The sequence below is a fragment of the Oncorhynchus nerka genome, linkage group LG9a (assembly GCF_034236695.1).
Source record: "Oncorhynchus nerka isolate Pitt River linkage group LG9a, Oner_Uvic_2.0, whole genome shotgun sequence".
Classification (NCBI taxonomy): Eukaryota; Metazoa; Chordata; class Actinopteri; order Salmoniformes; family Salmonidae; genus Oncorhynchus; species Oncorhynchus nerka.
The window spans coordinates 1,126,957-1,150,912 of NC_088404.1; the positions used below are offsets into that span (position 1 = coordinate 1,126,957).

At 49.4% G+C, this 23,956-nt stretch overlaps 1 protein-coding gene across 3 annotated transcripts in view; it reads right to left on the bottom strand.

The window, feature by feature from the left end:
- Window positions 1-23,956, bottom strand: part of lg9ah15orf39 (linkage group 9a C15orf39 homolog) — a 51,485-nt gene that overhangs the window by 14,940 nt on the left and 12,589 nt on the right. For all 3 annotated transcript variants that reach the window (XM_065022179.1, XM_065022178.1, XM_065022180.1), the window contains exons 2-3: window positions 17,767-22,276; window positions 13,442-13,616 (exon numbers count right to left, since the gene is read on the bottom strand). In XM_065022179.1, coding sequence (XP_064878251.1) covers window positions 13,442-13,616; window positions 17,767-22,239 — 4,648 coding nt within the window. In that variant the 5' untranslated portion in view covers window positions 22,240-22,276. The remainder of the gene's footprint in view (window positions 1-13,441; window positions 13,617-17,766; window positions 22,277-23,956) is intronic.

Sequence of the window (23,956 nt, forward strand, 5' to 3'; positions counted from 1 at the left end):
ATCCTGGTCAACAGTAGAGCCCTATATATGGACCCTGGTCAACAGTAGAGCCCTATATATGGACCCTACCCTGGTCAACAGTAGAGCCCTATATATGAATCCTGGTCAACAGTAGAGCCCTATATATGTACCCTGGTTAACAGTAGGGCCCTAAAAATGGACCCTACCCTGGTCAACAGTAGAGCCCTATATATAGACCCTATCCTGGTCAACAGTAGAGCCCTATATATGGACCCTGGTCAACAGTAGGCACCTATATATGGACCCTGGTCAACAGTAGAGCCCTATATTTGGGCCCTGGTCAACAGTAGAGCCCTATATATGGACCCTGGTCAACAGTAGCGCCCTATATATGGACCCTGGTCAACAGTAGCGCCCTATATATGGACCCTGGTCAACAGTAGAGCCCTATATATGGATCCTGGTCAACAGTAGAGCCCTATATATGAACCCTGGTCAACAGTAGAGCCCAATATATGAACCCTGGTCAACAGTAGGGCCCTATATATGGACCCTGGTCAACAGTAGGGCCCTATATATGGACCCTGGTCGACAGTAGGTCCCTATATATGGACCCTGGTCAACAGTAGGGCCCTATATATGGACCCTGGTCAACAGTAGAGCCCTATATATGGACCCTGGTCAACAGTAGAGCCCTATATATGGACCCTGGTCAACAGTAGCGCCCTATATATGGACCCTGGTCAACAGTAGAGCCCTATATATGGACCCTGGTCAACAGTAGAGCCCTATATATGGACCCTGGTCAACAGTAGAGCCCTATATTTGGGCCCTGGTCAACAGTAGAGCCCTATATTTGGGCCCTGGTCAACAGTAGGGCCCTATATATGGACCCTGGTCAACAGTAGGGCCCTATATATGGACCCTAACATGGTCAACAGTAGGGCCCTATATATGGACCCTACCCTGGTCAACAGTAGGGCCCTATATATGGACCCTGGTCAACAGTAGAGCCCTATATATGGACCCTGGTCAACAGTAGAGCGCTATATATGAACCCTGGTCAACAGTAGAGCCCAATATATGGACCCTGGTCAACAGTAGTGCCCTATATATGGACCCTACCCTGGTCAACAGTAGAGCCCTATATATGGACCCTATCCTGGTCAACAGTAGAGCCCTATATACGGACCCTGGTCAACAGTAGAGCACTATATACGGACCCTGGTCAACAGTAGAGCCCTATATATGGACCCTGGTCAACAGTAGAGCCCTATATATGGACCCTGGTCAACAGTAGCGCCCTATATATGGACACTGGTCAACAGTAGAGCCCTATATATGGACCCTGGTCAACAGTAGCGCCCTATATATGGACCCTGGTCAACAGTAGCGCCCTATATATGGACCCTGGTCAACAGTAGAGCCCTATATATGGACCCTGGTCAACAGTAGAGCCCTATATATGGAACCTGGTCAACAGTATAGCCCTATATATGAACCCTGGTCAACAGTAGGACCCTATATATGAACCCTGGTCAACAGTAGGGCCCTATATATGGACCCTGGTCGACAGTAGGGCCCTATATATGGACCCTGGTCGACAGTAGGGCCCTATATATGGACCCTGGTCGACAGTAGGGCCCTATATATGGACCCTGGTCGACAGTAGGGCCCTATATATGGACCCTGGTCAACAGTAGGGCCCTATATATGGACCCTACCCTGGTCAACTGTAGGGCCTTATATATGGACCCTACCCTGGTCAACAGTAGGGCCTTATATATGGACCTTACCCTGGTCAACAGTAGAGCCCTATATATGAACCCTGGTCAACAGTAGGGCCCTATATATGGACCCTGGTCAACAGTAGGGCCCTATATATGGACCCTACCCTGGTCAACTGTAGGGCCTATATATGGACCCTGGTCAACAGTAGGGCCCTATATATGGACCTTACCCTGGTCAACAGTAGAGCCCTATATATGAACCCTGGTCAACAGTAGGGCCCTATATATGGACCCTGGTCAACAGTAGGGCCCTATATATGGACCCTGGTCAACAGTAGGGCCCTATATATGGACCCTGGTCAACAGTAGGGCCCTATATATGGACCCTGGTCAACAGTAGGGCCCTATATATGGACCCTGGTCAACAGTAGAGCCCTATATATGGACCCTGGTCAACAGTAGAGCCCTATATATGGACCCTGGTCAACAGTAGCGCCCTATATATGGACCCTGGTCAACAGTAGAGCCCTATATATGGACCCTGGTCAACAGTAGCGCCCTATATATGGACCCTGGTCAACAGTAGCGCCCTATATATGGACCCTGGTCAACAGTAGAGCCCTATATATGGACCCTGGTCAACAGTAGAGCCCTATATATGGAACCTGGTCAACAGTATAGCCTTATATATGAACCCTGGTCAACAGTAGGACCCTATATATGAACCCTGGTCAACAGTAGGGCCCTATATATGGACCCTGGTCAACAGTAGGGCCCTATATATGGACCCTGGTCGACAGTAGGGCCCTATATATGGACCCTGGTCGACAGTAGGGCCCTATATATGGACCCTACCCTGGTCAACTGTAGGGCCTTATATATGGACCCTACCCTGGTCAACAGTAGGGCCTTATATATGGACCTTACCCTGGTCAACAGTAGAGCCCTATATATGAACCCTGGTCAACAGTAGGGCCCTATATATGGACCCTGGTCAACAGTAGGGCCCTATATATGGACCCTGGTCAACAGTAGGGCCCTATATATGGACCCTGGTCAACAGTAGGGCCCTATATATGGACCCTGGTCAACAGTAGAGCCCTATATATGGACCCTGGTCAACAGTAGAGCCCTATATATGGACCCTGGTCAACAGTAGAGCCCTATATATGGACCCTACCCTGGACAACAGTAGAGCCCTATATATGAACCCTGGTCAACAGTAGAGCCCTATATATGTACCCTGGTTAACAGTAGGGCCCTAAAAATGGACCCTACCCTGGTCAACAGTAGAGCGCTATATATGGACCCTATCCTGGTCAACAGTAGAGCCCTATATATGGACCCTGGTCAACAGTAGAGCCCTATATATGGACCCTGGTCAACAGTAGAGCCCGATATATGGACCCTGGTCAACAGTAGAGCCCTATATATGGACCCTACCCTGGTCAACAGTAGAGCCCTATATATGAACCCTGGTCAACAGTAGAGCCCTATATATGTACCCTGGTTAACAGTAGGGCCCTAAAACTGGACCCTACCCTGGTCAACAGTAGAGCCCTATATATGGACCCTATGCTGGTCAACAGTAGAGCCCTATATATGGACCCTGGTCAACAGTAGGCACCTATATATGGACCCTGGTCAACAGTAGAGCCCTATATTTGGGCCCTGGTCAACAGTAGAGCCCTATATATGGACCCTGGTCAACAGTAGCGCCCTATATATGGACCCTGGTCAACAGTAGCGCCCTATATATGGACCCTGGTCAACAGTAGAGCCCAATATATGAACCCTGGTCAACAGTAGGGCCCTATATATGGACCCTGGTCAACAGTAGGGCCCTATATATGGACCCTGGTCAACAGTAGGGCCCTATATATGGACCCTGGTCGACAGTAGGTCCCTATATATGGACCCTGGTCAACAGTAGGGCCCTATATATGGACCCTGGTCAACAGTAGGGCCCTATATATGGACCCTGGTCGACAGTAGGTCCCTATATATGGACCCTGGTCAACAGTAGGGCCCTATATATGGACCCTGGTCAACAGTAGAGCCCTATATATGGACCCTGGTCAACAGTAGAGCCCTATATATGGACCCTGGTCAACAGTAGCACCCTATATATGGACCTTGGTCAACAGTAGAGCCCTATATATGGACCCTGGTCAACAGTAGAGCCCTATATATGAAACCTGGTCAACAGTAGAGCCCTATATATGAACCCTGGTCAACAGTAGGGCCCTATATATGGACCCTGGTCAACAGTAGGGCCCTATATATGGACCCTGGTCGACAGTAGGGCCCTATATATGGACCCTGGTCAACAGTAGAGCCCTATATATGGACCCTGGTCAACAGTAGAGCCCTATATATGGACCCTACCCTGGTCAACAGTAGAGCCCTATATATGAACCCTGGTCAACAGTAGAGCCCTATATATGTACCCTGGTTAACAGTAGGGCCCTAAAAATGGACCCTACCCTGGTCAACAGTAGAGCCCTATATATGGACCCTATCCTGGTCAACAGTAGAGCCCTATATATGGACCCTGGTCAACAGTAGAGCTCTATATTTGGGCCCTGGTCAACAGTAGAGCCCTATATTTGGGCCCTGGTCAACAGTAGGGCCCTATATATGGACCCTGGTCAACAGTAGGGCCCTATATATGGACCCTACCCTGGTCAACAGTAGGGCCCTATATATGGACCCTACCCTGGTCAACAGTAGGGCCCTATATATGGACCCTGGTCAACAGTAGAGCCCTATATATGGACCCTGGTCAACAGTAGAGCCCTATATATGAACCCTGGTCAACAGTAGAGCCCAATATATGGACCCTGGTCAACAGTAGTGCCCTATATATGGACTCTGGTCAACAGTAGAGCCCTATATATGGACCCTACCCTGGTCAACAGTAGAGCCCTATATATGGACCCTACCCTGATCAACAGTAGAGCCCTATATATGAACCCTGGTCAACAGTAGAGCCCTATATATGGACCCTATCCTGGTCAACAGTAGAGCCCTATATATGGACCCTGGTCAACAGTAGGCACCTATAAATGGACCCTGGTCAACAGTAGAGCCCTATATATGGACCCTGGTCAACAATAGAACCCTATATATGGAACCTGGTCAACAGTAGAGCCCTATATATGGACCCTACCCTGGTCAACAGTAGAGCCCTATATACGGACCCTGGTCAACAGTAGAGCCCTATATATGGACCCTACCCTGGTCAACAGTAGAGCCCTATATATGAACCCTGGTCAACTGTAGAGCCCTATATATGGACCCTGGTCAACAGAAGAGCCCTATATATGGACCCTGGTCAACAGAAGAGCCCTATATATGGACCCTGGTCAACAGTAGAGCCCTATATATGGACCCTGGTTAACAGTAGAGCCCTATATATGAACCCTGGTCAACAGAAGAGCCCTATATATGGACCCTGGTTAACAGTAGAGCCTTATATATGGACCCTGGTTAACAGTAGAGCCCTATATATGAAACCTGGTCAACAGTAGAGCCCTATATATGGATCGTGGTTAACAGTAGGGCCCTATATATGGACCCTGGTTAACAGTAGAGCCCTATATATGAACCCTGGTCAACAGAAGAGCCCTATATATGGACCCTGGTCAACAGTAGAGCCCTATATATGGACCCTGGTCGACAGAAGAGCCCTATATATGGACCCTGGTTAACAGTAGAGCCCTATATATGAACCCTGGTCAACAGTAGGGCCCTATATATGGGAAATGGGAAATATAATACTGTAGCAACAGCACACATTTAACACCATGCAAGCCTTGAAGTTGTTGACATTCTTTCTGCATTTAATACTGCCATTCTGGGTTTAGCAATGAATGGACTCCCAAATCAAACAAGCCAATAGGATCATACGATTTAACCAGATCCAGTCCCTCAGCTAAATCCAAATGTTATTTTCTAAACCAACCTGGATCTGGTTAACAGAAGGGTTTGTGTGACAAAAACAGACATGACATCATCAGTGATTTCGATCAATCACAGACTGATTACTGGAGACATACTGAACACACAGTACCTTCCTCTGCAAACACATACTTTTTCATCACCAAACATGACAGTGTGTGTGGGGGTTAGGGTTGGGGGTTAGGGTTGGGGTTGGGGGTTAGGGTTGGGGGGTGGGGGTTAGGGTTGGGTGTTAGGGTTGGGGGTTAGGGTTGGGGGTTGGGGGTTAGGGTTGGGGGTTAGGGTTGGGGGGGTTAGGGTTCACGTTTGCTTATTTGGCATATACACATGATACAGCATGTTGAGCACACAGTGCAATGAAAATGTTTACTTGCAGGTTCACCTCTCAACAATAGGAAAGTAATTAAGTGAATAAAGGGTAATAAAAACAACAAAAGCTCAGTGTGTGTGCCAGTAACAAAAAGGAGACCAACTGAATAACAGAGGAGTCTCAACTCCATTGAAACAACTTTTTAGTCCAGGCTTAAGTAAGCTTCCTATGTCTGGGGAAACTCCATAACACCACCAAGGTCCCCATTTTATCCAGGTCCCCTTCAAGGTCCCCATTTTATCCAGGTCCCCATGCAACATCTCCAGTTCACACAGATAGCAGGCCTGTGACTATGTTTCTGTTCAGCCTCTCAGTAATACTCAATGTAAGACATTTGCTTCTGCTTTCACCCAGATTCCAAACTGAAACGCCATGCAGCCGTCAGTCAGGCCACAATGGAGACACACACACACACGTCCCAGACCTGCTGTTTTCAACTCTCTAGAGACAGCAGGAGAGGTAGAGATACTCTCAATGATCGGCTATGAAAAGCCAACTGACATTTACTCCTGAGGTGCTGACCTGTTGCACCCTCGACAACGACTGTGATTATTATTATGTGACCCTGTTGGTCATTTATGAACATCTTGGCCATGTTCTGTTATAATCTCCACCTGGCACAGCCAGAAGAGGACTAGCCACCCCTCATAGCCTGGCTCCTCTCTAGGTTTCTTCCTAGGTTTTGGCCTTTCTTGGGAGTTTTTCCGAGCCACCGTGCTTCTACACCTGCATTGCTTGCTGTTTGGGGTTTTAGGCTGTGTTTCTGTACAGCATCAGTTGATGTAAAAAGGGCTTTATAAATACATTTGATTGATTGATGGTTTAAGAAATGTTTTTCAACAGAATCGGCGGAATGAATACACCCCTGATCACGCATAAAACACAGTTCACTTTCATAGCAGCCATGTTGTATTCATTCTAACCTCTATGCACTCTCCTCCTCTCACCTTTTCCCTTCGTTTGTGGACTTCAAATGAGCAACACATCAGCGGTATGTGACCAGGCGGAAAAAATCTTTACAAGCCAAACCGCTACACACAGCCTAGATCGTTGTCCCCGTATTAGCTAAAGTAACATCCTAGTCAACATAGCTAATAGAACTAATGCGTTAGTAAACCAGCTACAATCATGCAGTAACGTTACTGTGTGCAGTCAGTAAGCAGTTTATTAGCTACTCCGGTTTATTATTGCCCCGGTGGCAATGAATTAATACAACCAAAAGCTTACCTTGATTTGGAAGAGTTCCAGTGTTGGATAGCCATAGCCAGCTAACTAACATAGCATCCCTCTATGTTGGATAGCCATAGCCAGCTAACTAACATAGCATCCCTCTCTGTTGGATAGCCATAGCCAGCTAACTAACATAGCATCCCTCTCTGTTGGATAGCCATAGCCAGCTAACTAACATAGCATCTCTCTGTATGAGTAACTAAACTAGCTAGCACCATTTGCTAGCTAAGTGAGGGGGAAAAAAAGACACTTGCTTTGTTTTTTCAATAAATTCATTTGTTGAAAACTAGAAAATCATGCCAGCCGGTTTGCTTATTATACGGAATTTGAAATTATTTATACTTTTGTTATCAGAAAAATAAGAGCCAACAGTGCAGTTTTCTGCTAAAGAGACAGTCCATTATGGTCTAAACATAACAATATTTCTTGGCATGACCCCAGGAAAAGCTGATTCTAACAGCTAAATGGGAACCAAAATAAATAAATGAATGACTGGCCGACATTGTGACGGATGTCAAGGATATGGACAATGTCAATGACAAGTAAATTAGATTTCCACTATCTAGAACATGTATCTTTACTAATGTGTATGTACACCAGTGATTGAGATACAAGCATCCGAGTGGTATACTACAAATTAGATTCAATGAATTAGCCAGCTAACTTATCTAAATATTCTGAAATAACAAATTTTTGTTGTTGTTGATAATCTTAAAATGGGCTCAACAACCAAACACAGGTAGAAGTTTAGCTTTCTAAATGAACCAGACACTCAACAGCTATTTCCGTTTATTTGTCAAAGTTAGCTAACTCACCCAGGCTTTATCAGGGGCCAGGCTAACAGCTAACTCACCCAGGCTCTATCAAGGGCCAGGCTAGCAGGCTAACAGCTAACTCACCCAGGCTCTATCAGGGGCCAAGGCTAACGGCTAACTCACCCAAGCTCTATCAGGGGCCTGGCTAACAGCTAACTCACCCAAGCTCTATCAGGGGCCAAGGCTAACAGCTAACTCACCCAGGCTCTATCAAGGGCCAGGCTAGCAGGCTAACTCACCCAGGCTCTATCAGGGGCCTGGCTAACAGCTAACTCACCCAAGCTCTATCAGGGGCCTGGCTAACAGCTAACTCACCCAAGCTCTATCAGGGGCCAAGGCTAACAGCTAACTCACCCAGGCTCTATCAAGGGCCAGGCTAGCAGGCTAACTCACCCAAGCTCTATCAGGGGCCTGGCTAACAGCTAACTCACCCAAGCTCTATCAGGGGCCAAGGCTAACAGCTAACTCACCCAGGCTCTATCAAGGGCCAGGCTAGCAGGCTAACTCACCCAGGCTCTATCAAGGGCCAGGCTAGCAGGCTAACAGCTAACTCACCCAGGCTCTATCAAGGTCGGTCTGCAGGTTGTATAACTTTTTCATTACATTTCATTACATTTCATTATAGTACAACGGTCTGATTTGTCTAATCTTAGCAATTTCCTCTTAGCTAGCTACATAGTCGTCGTTGTATCAAAGATAATTGCGTAATTATCGTATTTCGTCATCTCCTATCTGTCCAACACGTTCACCGTCTACCGTAGCACTGTAGTACTATCACACTCAACTGAACGTCTTGATTAGTGTAGTGTTAGCTAGCTACATAGTTGTCTTTGCTGTCTTCGTATCCAAGATAATTGTGTAGCTTAGAGTGTGGAGTCTTAGAGTGATAATTGCGTTATTATCGTATTTCGTCGCCCTCCTATCTGCCTAGCAGCTAGCCAGCTAGCATACGTTCACCGGCTACCGTAGCACTGTAGTAACTATCACACTCAACTGAACGACTTGATTAGTGTAGTGTTAGCTAGCTACATAGCTAGCTACATAGTTGTCTTTGCTGTCTTCGTATCCAATATAATTGTGTAGCTTAGAGTGTGGAGTCTTAGAGTGATAATTGCGTTATTATCGTATTTCGTCGCCCTCCTATCTGCCTAGCAGCTAGCCAGCTAGCATACGTTCACCGGCTACCGTAGCACTGTAGTAACTATCACACTCAACCGAACGACTTGATTAGTGTAGTATTAGATAGCTACATAGTTGTCTTTGCTGTCTTCGTATCCAAGATAATTGTGTAGTTTAGAGTGTGTAGTCTTAGAGTGATTATCTTAATTCACCGAGGTTAGCTAGCCAGCTATTTTGTCGTCCTTAACGTAGGAGACACTCCTAGCTAGCCAATAGCCAGCCAACGTCTACTGAATAGAACTTTCGCATTCCGGTCGCATTCCGCGTCGCTCCACAGGTAGTATCACTTTTTCACTTCATTTCATTACAGTCCCAACGGTGTGATTTGTTTGATCGTAGCTAGCTACATAGCCGTCTTTGTTTCAAAGATAATTGTGTAGTCTAGAGCGATTTTCTAGGTTAGCTAGCCAGCTATTGTCGTTCTCCTACGCAACGTAACGTAACCAACACTGCTAGCTAGCCAGCTAGCTCCCGATAAGCAGCATTGTAGAAACTTCACACTCAACGGTACGACTTGATTAGGGTAGTGTCAACAACGCAGCTAGCCTACCCCAGCAGTACTCTATCATTTTAATCATTTTAGTCAATTAGATTCTTGCTACGTAAGCTTAACTCTCTGAACATTCGAGACGTGTAGTCCACTTGTCATTCCAATCTCCTCTGCATTAGCGTAGCCTCTTCTCTAGCCTGTCAACTATGTGTCTGTCTATCCCTGTTCTCTCCTCTCTGCACAGACCATACAAACGCTCCACACCGCATGGCCGCAGCCACCCTAATCTGGTGGTCCCAGCGCGCACGACCCACGTGGAGTTCCAGGTCTCCGGTAGCCTCTGGAACTGCCGATCTGCGGCCAACAAGGCAGAGTTCATCTCAGCCTATGTCTCCCTCCAGTCCCTCGACTTCTTGGCTCTGACGGAAACATGGATCACCACAGACAACACCGCTACTCCTACTGCTCTCTCTTCGTCCGCCCACGTGCTCGCACACCCCGAGAGCTTCTGGTCAGCGGGGTGGTGGCACCGGGATCCTCATCTCTCCCAAGTGGTCATTCTCTCTTTCTCCCCTTACCCATCTGTCTATCGCCTCCTTTGAATTCCATGCTGTCACAGTTACCAGCCCTTTCAAGCTTAACATCCTTATCATTTATCGCCCTCCAGGTTCCCTCGGAGAGTTCATCAATGAGCTTGATGCCTTGATAAGCTCCTTTCCTGAGGACGGCTCACCTCTCACAGTTCTGGGCGACTTTAACCTCCCCACGTCTACCTTTGACTCATTCCTCTCTGCCTCCTTCTTTCCACTCCTCTCCTCTTTTGACCTCACCCTCTCACCTTCCCCCCCTACTCACAAGGCAGGCAATACGCTCGACCTCATCTTTACTAGATGCTGTTCCTCCACTAACCTCATTGCAACCACTCCAAGTCTCCGACCACTACCTTGTATCCTTTTCCCTCTCGCTCTCATCCAACACTTCCCACACTGCCCCTACTCGGATGGTATCGCGCCGTCCCAACCTTCGCTCTCTCTCCCCCGCTACTCTCTCCTCTTCCATCCTATCATCTCTTCCCTCTGCTCAAACCTTCTCCAACCTATCTCCTGATTCTGCCTCCTCAACCCTCCTCTCCTCCCTTTCTGCATCCTTTGACTCTCTATGTCCCCTATCCTCCAGGCCGGCTCGGTCCTCCCCTCCCGCTCCGTGGCTCGACGACTCATTGCGAGCTCACAGAACAGGGCTCCGGGCAGCCGAGCGGAAATGGAGGAAAACTCGCCTCCCTGCAGACCTGGCATCCTTTCACTCCCTCCTCTCTACATTTTCCTCCTCTGTCTCTGCTGCTAAAGCCACTTTCTACCACTCTAAATTCCAAGCATCTGCCTCTAACCCTAGGAAGCTCTTTGCCACCTTCTCCTCCCTCTTGAATCCTCCTCCCCCCCCCTCCTCCCTCTCTGCAGATGACTTCGTCAACCATTTTGAAAAGAAGGTCGACGACATCCGATCCTCGTTTGCTAAGTCAAACGACACCGCTGGTTCTGCTCACACTGCCCTACCCTGTGCTCTGACCTCTTTCTCCCCTCTCTCTCCAGATGACATCTCGCGTCTTGTGACGGCCGTCGCCCAACAACCTGCCCGCTTGACCCTATCCCTCCTCTCTTCTCCAGACCATCTCCGGTGACCTTCTCCCTTACCTCACCTCGCTCATCAACTCATCCCTGACCGCTGGCTACGTCCCTCCCGTCTTCAAGAGAGCGAGAGTTGCACCCCTTCTGAAAAAACCTACACTCGATCCCTCCGATGTCAACAACTACAGACCAGTATCCCTTCTTTCTTTTCTCTCCAAAACTCTTGAACGTGCCGTCCTTGGCCAGCTCTCCCGCTATCTCTCTCAGAATGACCTTCTTGATCCAAATCAGTCAGGTTTCAAGACTAGTCATTCAACTGAGACTGCTCTTCTCTGTATCACGGAGGCGCTCCGCACTGCTAAAGCTAACTCTCTCTCCTCTGCTCTCATCCTTCTAGACCTATCGGCTGCCTTCGATACTGTGAACCATCAGATCCTCCTCTCCACCCTCTCCGAGTTGGGCATCTCCGGCGCGGCCCACGCTTGGATTGCGTCCTACCTGACAGGTCGCTCCTACCAGGTGGCGTGGCGAGAATCCGTCTCCTCACCACGTGCTCTCACCACTGGTGTCCCCCAGGGCTCTGTTCTAGGCCCTCTCCTATTCTCGCTATACACCAAGTCACTTGGCTCTGTCATAACCTCACATGGTCTCTCCTATCATTGCTATGCAGACGACACACAATTAATCTTCTCCTTTCCCCCTTCTGACGACCAGGTGGCGAATCGCATCTCTGCATGTCTGGCAGACATATCAGTGTGGATGACGGATCATCACCTCAAGCTGAACCTCGGCAAGACGGAGCTGCTCTTCCTCCCGGGAAGGACTGCCCGTTCCATGATCTCGCCATCACGGTTGACAACTCCATTGTGTCCTCGTCCCAGAGCGCTAAGAACCTTGGCGTGATCCTGGACAACACCCTGTCGTTCTCAAATAACATCAAGGCGGTGGCCCGTTCCTGTAGGTTCATGCTCTACAACATCCGCAGAGTACGACCCTGCCTCACACAGGAAGCGGCGCAGGTCCTAATCCAGGCACTTGTCATCTCCCGTCTGGATTACTGCAACTCGCTGTTGGCTGGGCTCCCTGCCTGTGCCATTAAACCCCTACAACTCATCCAGAACGCCGCAGCCCGTCTGGTGTTCAACCTTCCCAAGTTCTCTCACGTCACCCCGCTCCTCCGCTCTCTCCACTGGCTTCCAGTTGAAGTTCGCATCCGCTACAAGACCATGGTGCTTGCCTACGGAGCTGTGAGGGGAACGGCACCTCACTACCTCCAGGCTCTGATCAGGCCCTACACCCAAACAAGGGCACTGCGTTCATCCACCTCTGGCCTGCTCGCCTCCCTACCACTGAGGAAGTACAGTTCCCGCTCAGCCCAGTCAAAACTGTTCGCTGCTCTGGCCCCCCAATGGTGGAACAAACTCCCTCACGACGCCAGGACAGCGGAGTCAATCACCACCTTCCGGAGACACCTGAAACCCCACCTCTTTAAGGAATACCTAGGATAGGATAAAGTAATCCTTCTCCCCCTCCCCCTTAAAAGACCTAGATGCACTATTGTAAAGTGGCTGTTCCACTGGATGTCATAAGGTGAAAGCACCAATTTGTAAGTCGCTCTGGATAAGAGCGTCTGCTAAATGACTTAAATGTAAATGTAAATGTAAGGGCCAGGCTAGCAGGCTAAGGGCTAACTCACCCAGGCTTTATCAGGGGCCAGGCTAACGGCTAACTCACCCAGGCTCTATCAAGGGCCAGGCTAGCAGGCTAAGGGCTAACTCACCCAGGCTTTATCAGGGGCCAGGCTAACGGCTAACTCACCCAGGCTCTATCAAGGGCCAGGCTAGCAGGCTAAGGGCTAACTCACCCAGGCTTTATCAGGGGCCAGGCTAACGGCTAACTCACCCAGGCTCTATCAAGGGCTAGGCTAGCAGGCTAACGACTAACTCACCCAGGCTCTATCAAGGGCCAGGCTAGCAGGCTAACAACTAACTCACCCAGGCTTTATCAGGGGCCAGGCTAACGGCTAACTCACCCAGGCTCTATCAAGGGCCAGGCTAGCAGGCTAACGACTAACTCACCCAGGCTCTTGCAGACACAGCTGTGATAGTAGAGGTTGAGAACGTCAGGGTAGATGTTAGGCAGGTGTTTGAGTGACAGGAGCCTGCGGAGCTTGGAGGACCATGGTCGTTTCTGCAGCGTCACCAGGTGTCTCTCCTCAGACAGAGTGGTAGGTCTCAACTCCACCTTGTGCTCCTGTCATTACATTAGATCAACTTTATTGTAAGCCTGAAATACAGAACTGTTTTGTGCTAACATTCCACTCCTCATACTATGTGTCATATGCCAACAAGTAGATGGAGTGGAATGTTAGCACAAAACAAACTGGTACCCAGGCTACTTTGTAGTCTTGACAGAAATGTGCTTGACGTACAGAAAAAGCAGAGACTTGACATGGGTAATTCATCAGACACAAACAGCAAATGAAATGTGATACACTACATGACCAAAAGTATGTGGACAACTGCTCTTCCAACATCTCATTCCAAAATCATGGGCATTAATTTTGAGTTTCTCCCCCCTTCACTGCTATAACAGCCTCCACTCTTCTGGGAAGGCTTTCCAATAGATGTTGGAACATTGCTGCTATAACAGCCTCCACTCTTCTGGGAAGGCTTTCCACTAGATGATGGAACATTGCTGCTATAACAGCCTCCACTCTTCTGGGAAGACTTTCCACTAGATGTTGGAACATTGCTGCTATAACAGCCTCCACTCTTCTGGGAATGCTTTCCAATAGATGTTGGAACATTGCTGCTATAACAGCCTCCACTCTTCTGGGAAGGCTTTCCACTAGATGATGGAACATTGCTGCTATAACAGCCTCCACTCTTCTGGGAAGGCTTTCCACTAGATGTTGGAACATTGCTGCTATAACAGCCTCCACTCTTCTGGGAATGCTTTCCAATAGATGTTGGAACATTGCTGCTATAACAGCCTCCACTCTTCTGGGAAGACTTTCCACTAGATGATGGAACATTGCTGCTATAACAGCCTCCACTCTTCTGGGAAGGCTTTCCACTAGATGTTGGAACATTGCTGCTATAACAGCCTCCACTCTTCTGGGAATGCTTTCCACTAGATGTTGGAACATTGCTGCTATAACAGCCTCCACTCGTCTGGGAAGGCTTTCCACTAGATGTTGGAACATTGCTGCTATAACAGCCTCTACTCTTCTGGGAATGCTTTCCACTAGATGTTGGAACATTGCTGCTATAACAGCCTCCACTCTTCTGGGAAGGCTTTCCACTAGATGTAGGAACATTGCTGCTATAACAGCCTCCACTCTTCTGGGAAGGCTTTCCACTAGATGTTGGAACATTGCTGCTATAACAGCCTCCACTCTTCTGGGAATGCTTTCCACTAGATGTTGGAACATTGCTGCTATAACAGCCTCCACTCGTCTGGGAAGGCTTTACACTAGATGTTGGAACATTGCTGCTATAACAGCCTCTACTCTTCTGGGAATGCTTTCCACTAGATGTTGGAACATTGCTGCTATAACAGCCTCCACTCTTCTGGGAAGGCTTTCCAATAGATGTTGGAACATTGCTGCTATAACAGCCCCCACTCTTCTGGGAAGGCTTTCCAATAGATGTTGGAACATTGCAGTGGGGACTTGGTTCCATTCAGCCACAAGAACATTAGTGAGGTCGGCACTGATGTTGAGCGATTAGGCCTGGCTCGCAGTAGGCATCCAATTCATCGCAAAGGTGTTCAATGGGGTTGAGGTCAGGGCTCTGTGCAGGCCAGTCAAATTGGAACTACGCATTCGGGCAGGCAGCGTTCTCCTGGCATCCACCAAACCCAGATAAGTCAGTCGGACTGCCAGATGGTGAAGCGTGATTCATCACTCCAGAGAACGTGTTTCCACTGCTCCAGAGTCCAATGGCGGTGAGCTTTACACCACTCCAGCCAACGCTTGGTGTTACGCATGGTGATCTTAGGCTTGTGTGCGGCTGCTCGGCCATGAAAACCCATTTCATGAAGCTCCCGACAAACAGTTCTTCTTACGTTGCTTCCAGAGGCAGTTTCTAACTCGGTAGTGAGTCTTGCAATCGAGGACAGACGAGTTTTATGTGCTACGCACTTCAGCAATGGGTGTGGCTAAAATAGCAGAATACACTCATTTGAAGGGGTGTCCACATACTTTTATATACAGTGCATTCAGAAAGTATTCAGACCCTTGACTTTTTCCACATTTTATTACGTTATGGGCTTATTCTATAATAGGTAAAGAAAATGTAAAAATGTCATCGATCTACACACAATACCCCAAAATGACATCGATCTACACACAATACCCCAAAATGTCATCGATCTACACACAATACCCCAAAATGACATCGATCTACACACAATACCCCAAAATGACAAAGCGAAAACAGGTTTTTATATATTTTTGAAAATCTATTTTTAAAAAAACAGAAATACATAAGTATTCAGACCCTTTGCTATGAGACTCGGAATTGAGTTCTGCAACTTGATTGGAGTCCACCTGTGGTAAATTGAATTGATTGGACATGATTTGGAAAGGCACACACCTGTCTATATAAGGTCCTACAGTCCACAGTGCATGTCAGAACAAAAACCAAGCCATGAGGGTTGAAGGAACTGTCCGTAGAGTTCAGAGACAGGATTGTGTCGAGGCAGAGATCTGGGGAAGGGTACCAAAAAAATGTCTGCAGCATTGAAGGTCCCCAAGAACACAGTGGCCTCCCTCTTTCTTAAATGGAAGAAGTTTGGAACCACCAAGACTCTTCCTAGAGCTGGCCACCCAGCCAAACTGAACATTTGGGGGAATAGGGCCTTGGACATGGAGGTGACCAAGAACCCGATGGTCACTCTGACAGTGCTCCAGAGTTCCTCTGTGGAGATGGGAAAACCTTCCAGCAGGACAACAATCTCTGCAGCACTCCACCAATCAGACCTTATGGTAGAGTGGCCAGACTGAATCCACTCCTCAGTAAAAAGCAGATCAGTTTACCAAAAAGCACCTAAAGGACTTTCAGATGATGCAAAACAAGATTCTCTGGCCTGATGAAATCAAGATTGAACTCTTTGGCCGAAATGCCAAGCGTCACATCTGGAGGAAGCCAGGCACCATCCCTACGGTGAAGCATGGTGGAATCATGTTGTGGGAATGTTTTTCAGCAGCAGGGACTGGAAGACTAGTCAGGATCGAGGGAAAGATGAACAGAGCAAAGTACAGAGAGATCCTTATGAAAACCAGGAGCTCGGGAAGGTGAATCTTCGCCCCAGACTAATAGGACAACGACCCTAAGCACACAGCCAAGACAACACAGGAGTGGCTTCTGGACAAGTCTCTAAATGTCCTTGAGTGGCACAGCCAGAGCTCGGACTTGAACCCGATCAAACATCTCTGGGGAGACCTGAAAATAGCTGTGCAGCGACGCTCCCCATCCAACCTGACAGAGCTTGAGAGGATCTGCAGAGAAGAATGGGAGAAACTCCTCAAATACAGGTGTGCCAAGCTTGTAGCGTCATACCCAAGAAGACTCGAGGATGTAATCGCTGGCAGAGGTACTTCAACAAAAGTATTCAGACCCTTTACTCAGTACTATGTAAAATGGTATATTTCAGTTTTATTTTTTATAAATTTGCAAAAATATCTAAACCTGTTTTTGCTTTGTCATTATGGGGTGGGTATTGTGATGTCCTTATGGGGTATTGTGATGTCCTTATGGGGTATTGTGATGTCATTATGGGGTATTGTGATGTCATTATGGGGTATTGTGATGTCATTATGGGGTATTGTGATGTCATTATGGGGTATTGTGATGTCATTATGGGGTATTGTGTGTAGATTGATGAGGAAAAAAACAATTTAATCCATTTCAGAATAAGGCTGTAACGTAACGTGGAAAAAGTCAAGGGGTCTGAATACTTTCCGAATGCACTGCAATGAAAATGAGTGACCTGTCACGTGTAATGAAATGAGTGACCTGTCACGTGTAATGAAATGAGTGACCTGTCACGTGTAATGAAATGAGTGACCTGTCACGTGTAATGAAATGAGTGACCTGTCACGTGTAATGAAATGAGTGACCTGTCACGTGTAATGAAAATGAGTGACCTGTCACGTGTAATGAAATGAGTGACCTGTCACGTGTAATGAAATGAGTGACCTGTCACGTGTAATGAAATGAGTGACCTGTCACGTGTAATGAAATGAGTGACCTGTCACGTGTAATGAAATGAGTGACCTGTCACGTGTAATGAAATGAGTGACCTGTCACGTGTAATGAAAATGAGTGACGTTATGTATGGTGCTAAAATGTATTGATTTAAGATTAGATCGAGATCCAGTACGTCACAACTGTACCTGGAGAACCTGGTCGATGTAGACCCCCTGGACCTGAGGGAAGAGCAGCTCCTTGACCACCAGCATGGGAACAAACACCGCACCTGCCCTCATCACATGGGGGAAGGGACACTGCTTCTGGGCTACATACTGCCCCAGTCTCTGGAGCACATTCTGGAGGGCAGCCTGGGTCTCTGGTCCCCTCAGCCACACCTCCCTGGCCTCAGAACCCAGCAGAGAGGTCACCTTCTGGGCCTTGGGTGGGGAAATGGCGGTGGAGGTAAGGGAGATGTCCAGCTGGGACAGCCAGGTTTGGAGCTCTGTGGGTGGGGTGTGGGACACACAGCTGGAAACCAGGTTACAAAGTAAGAGGTGCAGCTCTAGGAAGTGCTGTCTGGCTGGTCGGGAGCTGTAGTTGCTGTCTGAAAGGGCATGAGGGCTGCGGCTGGATTTGGCTACAGCTGTAGCGTCAGTGGGTGACTGTGGGACCTCTGTAGAGCAGGGAGGGGGAGCAACAGCCCGGAGCATGTTATCTGGCAGGACGATCTTATAAGTGGATAGTTTGAGACATTGAGGAGGGATGTTTTGAAGGTTCAGTTTGGTGGTGGCTGGGTTGGCGGATTGGGGAGGGCTGGATGATTTGGGGTGTGGTGTAGCAGTCTGGTCATAGGGCTTCTGATGGGCCTGGGGAGGGTGGTGCATGTTATGGGTGAACGCGCCAACTATCCTATGCCTTATTGAGAGGGGTTGGGGTGGAGTTGTTGATTTGGGACGTAGGTGGGGCTGCGGCGGATTGGGTGGATAGTGGTTGGACAGGGGCTGGGATGGATGGTGGTTGGACTGTGGCTGGGATGGATGGTGCTCGGACTGGGGCTGGGATGGATGGTGCTCGGACTGGGGCTGGGATGGATGGTGCTCGGACTGGGGCTGGGATGGATGGTGCTCGGACTGGGGCTGGGATGGATGGTGGTCGGACTGGGGATGGGATGGATGGTGGTTGGACAGGGGATGGGATGGATGGTGGTTGGACAGGGGCTGGGATGGATGGTGGTTGGACAGGGGCTGGAATGGATGGTGGTTGGACAGGGGCTGGAATGGATGGTGGTTGGACAGGGGCTGGAATGGATGGTGGTTGGACAGGGGATGGGATGGATGGTGGTTGGACTGGGGATGGGATGGATGGTGGTTGGACAGGGGATGGGATGGATGGTGGTCGGACAGGGGATGGGATGGATGGTGGTTGGACAGGGGATGGGATGGATGGTGGTTGGACAGGGGCTGATGGTGGTGCTCGTTGTAAGTAAAAGATCCTTCCATCACACATCTATCTGTAGCTGACATAATAGAAATATATTTATCTGACGCTATTGACAATTTACTGTCCAGTTGATCAGATTCACATTTCTTAATAACACCCACGGTGAGATCATGTACAAACACACCCGGCTCTGTTGTTGCTGCTGCCACCTCCATCTCTTCCTCTTCCTTAATAACCACTTTAGTCTGCATGTCGTCATCAGTCTTCACTTCCACCTCCCTCTCTGGTTCTTGCTGTGGTTCCTCCTCCTCTTCCTTAACGACTTTAATCTGCAAATCGTCAGTCTTCACTTCCACCTCCCTCTCTGGTTCCTGCGGTGGTTCACTAAAAACAGGCACTACAGGCTTCTTCTGTGTAGTGTCTGATCTGACTACAGTACCCAGAATCCTCTGCTGGACTACAGGCCTCTGCTGTTCTGAGGCTGGTCGGACTACATGGTTACCAATCCTGTGATTGATTGATACAGGCTTCCCTTCCTCTCGTTCAGGGTCTCTCTCAGGCCTGTGTGGGTCAGATGTAGGGCCTGTTTCCTGTCTGTGTTGATGACGTCTGTGAGGGTCTGATTGGGTCTCAGGTTTGAGCACACAGTGTCCAGAAGGATGGCTGTCAGTTTTCTGAGATCCTCTAACAGGTAGAGACAGCATGCCAGCAGCCTCTAGGTAAGCCTTGTATGGAGCCAGGCTGAAAACATTGTTGATGACTGGCATGGGAGGAGAGGGAGACTGACAGCTATCGAGTCCGCCTCCCTCTCCGTTCACCTCTGCTCTCCCTCCCTCTGCTCTATATCCCTCTGCTCTCTCTCCCTCTCCGTTCGTCTTCATCTTCTGTCGTTTCTGATACAGTTCCACATCAATGACGTCATCCCCATTGTCCTGTGTGTGTTTTGGTGAGGGAGAGTCTATGTTGATGGGTCGGTCTGAGACTGAGACACATCTCTTCAGCGTTTCTGTACCAGTAGTGATCATGTCTCCATGCACATTAGACTGAGGGACAGGACTGTCTCGAAGCCTCACTACAGTAGAACCAGTCATTCCCCGACACGTGGCGTTGTGATGGTTACGTGTAGTTGTGTGTTGGTGGTTGTTCTGGTTGGCTGTAGTTGTGTGGTGGTTGTGGTTGCCATAGTTTACAGCAGTTGTACACATGGCTGTAGTAGCATGGTTGTTTCTGTGGTGGTGGTGGTTGGCTGGGTGGTTGTGATGGCCATAGTCAGCCTGTGACAGTGTGGTGGAGACAGTCAGTGGGGCTCCAGGGAGTGTGGAGTCAGAGTGTCCCCGAGATAGGTGGTATCTCCTGGGGGAGGAGACCTGAGGAGAGGTGACTGGAGATCTGTACTGAGTCAGGGAGTAGTCCAGGGGTCTCTCAGTCCGCTGTAGGCTGCTGGGGGGAGATGGAGAGGCACAGGGTCTCTCTGGGGCTATAGCAGGGGTTCTCATCTGACCTGCTGCATTCAGGGGCATCCTGTACAATTGATGATAGGAGGGCTGGTCAAAACTCCTGAGGTATGGGTGGCTACTAGGAGCCATGTGGCTAGACATGGGGACATCAGTACTGTACATAGACTGGGTGACAAGGTAGTGGGAGGGGGTTGCTTTGCTGGGAAGATGAGAAGCTAGGTGGGGTCCTGTCTGGGTGGGACTGGGAGGTAGGGCTCGTTTAGAACCTTTAGGGACCATAACGTCCTCCCAGTCTCTGTGCATTCCTCCTCCTGCATCTTTAAACCCTGCTCCACAACTCTCACTCTCTCCCTCCACATTTGCCTGAGGATGGTAGTAAAACATGGGCTGTGTGATTGGGAGCTGGCTGTATTTGGCCACATTGGGAGGAGAGCGGCCCTGATAAACCTGTGATGTTACCGGAACGCCATGGTGCAAAGGGGTCATGGGTTTGTATGTTGTCGGGTGGAAGGGATGAGAGGGATGGCAGGAGGGATGAGAGGGATGGCAGGAGGGATGGGAGGAGGGGTGAGAGGGATGGGAGGAGGGGTGAGAGGAAGAGCAGGAGCGGTGAGAGGAAGAGCAGGAGGGGTGAGAGGAAGAGCAGGAGGGGTGAGAGGAAGAGCAGGAGGGGTGAGAGGAAGAGCAGGAGGGGTGGGAAGAGACCAAGCTGTGATAGGTTGGACGTTTAGAGGGGATTTGTAGACGTTGGCATTGATCAGCCCCATAGGGGGAGGCGCTTAACTGTGAAGAGAGGGGGTCACATGTAAATGAGGAGGGGCTTAGTACGGCACGGGCCGGGGAACATGGGTAACCAATGCTGTAGGTTGGTTCCATGAAGACAGGAAACCTTTGTGCCGATGCTGCTCTGTTGGGGATTCCATTGGGGTGGTGTTGGTGGTCCTTGCCATCTTTTAGAGGCAATCTGTCTGATAGTCTCTCTGTCTCAACACCGTGCTCCGGCTGCAGAGCCCTGGGGTGGTGGTGGGAGCTAGGACTATACATCCACCCCTCATACACATTAAGATGGGGATGGATCCTGTGTACTCCCCCCCTCTGCTCCAGACTGTGCCTCTGTCCTACAGTACAGCCCAGCTCAGAACAGCAGGGGGAGGGATGTCCGTAGAGCGGTTTGGGAACAGCCAGACTCAGACAGACAGAGTTGTCAGACTGAGGGGAGAGGCTAACTCCTCCAACAGGGGGCTGCTTCCTCACAGCAATGGGCATAGCGATGGTCCCAGGCCCGCTGGTGGGACTCCTCAGCCCACCTGGGCTCCTGGTGTAGTAGGTAAAACCCTGCTTAGCTGGAGTGTCCTGAGCAGTAGCTGAGACAGAGTTACTACCACTAACACTACGACTCTCAGTAGAAAATGTCTCTGTCCTGCTGTAATCTACCTGGTTTCGTAACGACCCCTCCTCCGTGCTCTGAGGGGAAACCCCCACATTCCTCCTGTTCAGCAGCAACCCCTCAGAGGGGCTCCCGGAAGGTCGGAGGTCAGGGTCAGAGAGGTCGTGACCCCCAAGGTCATAGGTGAAGTAGGCCCTGTTGTTCTGCTGGGTCTGGGGTGTGTGGTGGGGGGCAGAGGGGTAGTGAGCCAGGCTGGCTGGTTTAGAGAGCCCTCCTGCCTCTGTAGATGCCACTCTACCAATGATGGGCCCTTCCAGCCGGGGCATCTTGCTCTGGACCACCGGGGCGACAGTGAAGCCTGACTGGACTCGTTTACTGCTGTTGCTCATCATGTGTTGACTCTGTGGTGGTCCGATAATAGACCAGGATCTGAGACACAGGAGAGAATAGATGTTTATACAGCACATTTCTCACTACAAATGCTGTTCAAAGTGCTTAACAGATATGAGGTCGTTCGATTCAAATGATTTCAAAAGTTGAAGTTCTAGTGAGTTTCTAGCTCCTCTGTCCCCATTTGATCAACTCTATGGTTACAAATATGAATATCAATGTTCATGTCTTTCAAAAACACAATAATATAGAGTGTTTCTGTTAAAAAGAGGTCTCAGACATGAGGTCACTCAGGTCAAAAGTTCAACGTTTTAGTTCTTCTGATCTAGCCTGAAATCCAGACCTGTTTTGTGCTAACATTCCACTCCGTGTCATATGTCAAACAGGAGTGGAATATTATCACAAACAGACTAGGAACCAGGCTACCTCTGTTCACTTACGAGCAACAACAAAACATCTCAACTCACAGTCAAATACCAAAACAAGAATAAGTACATCTGTTGAAAATACAAGCATCCACCTCTTCCTGTTCAGAGAGAAGACAAGTACAACATCACAAGGCCTTGGGAGCTTGTGACCTTGTCAGGAAGAAAGAAAACAGATCACGATAAAATAGCATTTGTCCCAAAATAGCTGGACAAGAAGTAAAGTACAGTAGTTTAAAGCAGCCTCTGTTTAACGTACCACCTTCTACATCTCCAAACAGTGCTGTAAGTCTCCAGCCCATTCCTGTCTTGTGTTTTGCTATATAAGGCAATATAGGCAACACGTATGACTCACGCCATTTACTGTGGTGAGGTTGGAATGGAGACTCCACATGTGTTCTGCCCTCTGTCATTTCTGCTTCACACAAACGTGATTAAATCCCCCTTCACCACAGAACTGTAACTTCAGAACATATTGAGGGGGAGTAAACTGAAGAATGTATTTCAAACCTTCTCAAGGAAACACCACCGATGCTTTGTCAGTAATACTGAGATGTGTTATCAACCTCTTTGCAGAGGACATGGAAATACCATCATGGTGAAGTACATTTAACTCATGTGGGCCACAACCTAACCACAGACGTAGACAGGTCGCCCCATCTAGCGCACAGGGGTATTCTACAGCCCACGCCGAGGCGCTCTACAGCCCACGCAGAGGCGCTCTACAGCCCACGCAGAGGCGCTCTACAGCCCACGCAGAGGCGCTCTACAGCCCACGCAGAGGCGCTCTACATACCACGCCCTCTACAGCCCACGCCGAGGCGCTCTACATACCACGCCCTCTACAGCCCACGCCGAGGCGCTCTACAGCCCACGCAGAGGCGCTCTACAGCCCACGCAGAGGCGCTCTACAGCCCACGCAGAGGCGCTCTACAGCCCACGCAGCCCACGCGCTCTACAGCCCACGCGCTCTACAGCCCACGCAGAGGCGCTCTACAGCCCACGCGCTCTACAGCCCACGCAGAGGCGCTCTACAGCCCACGCAGAGGCGCTCTACAGCCCACGCGCTCTACATACCACGCAGAGGCGCTCTACAGCCCACGCGCTCTACAGCCCACGCAGAGGCGCTCTACAGCCCACGCCGAGGCGCTCTACAGCCCACGCCGAGGCGCTCTACAGCCCACGCCGAGGCGCTCTACAGCCCACGCCGAGGCGCTCTACAGCCCACGCGCTCTACAGCCCACGCGCTCTACAGCCCACGCGCTCTACAGCCCACGCGCTCTACAGCCCACGC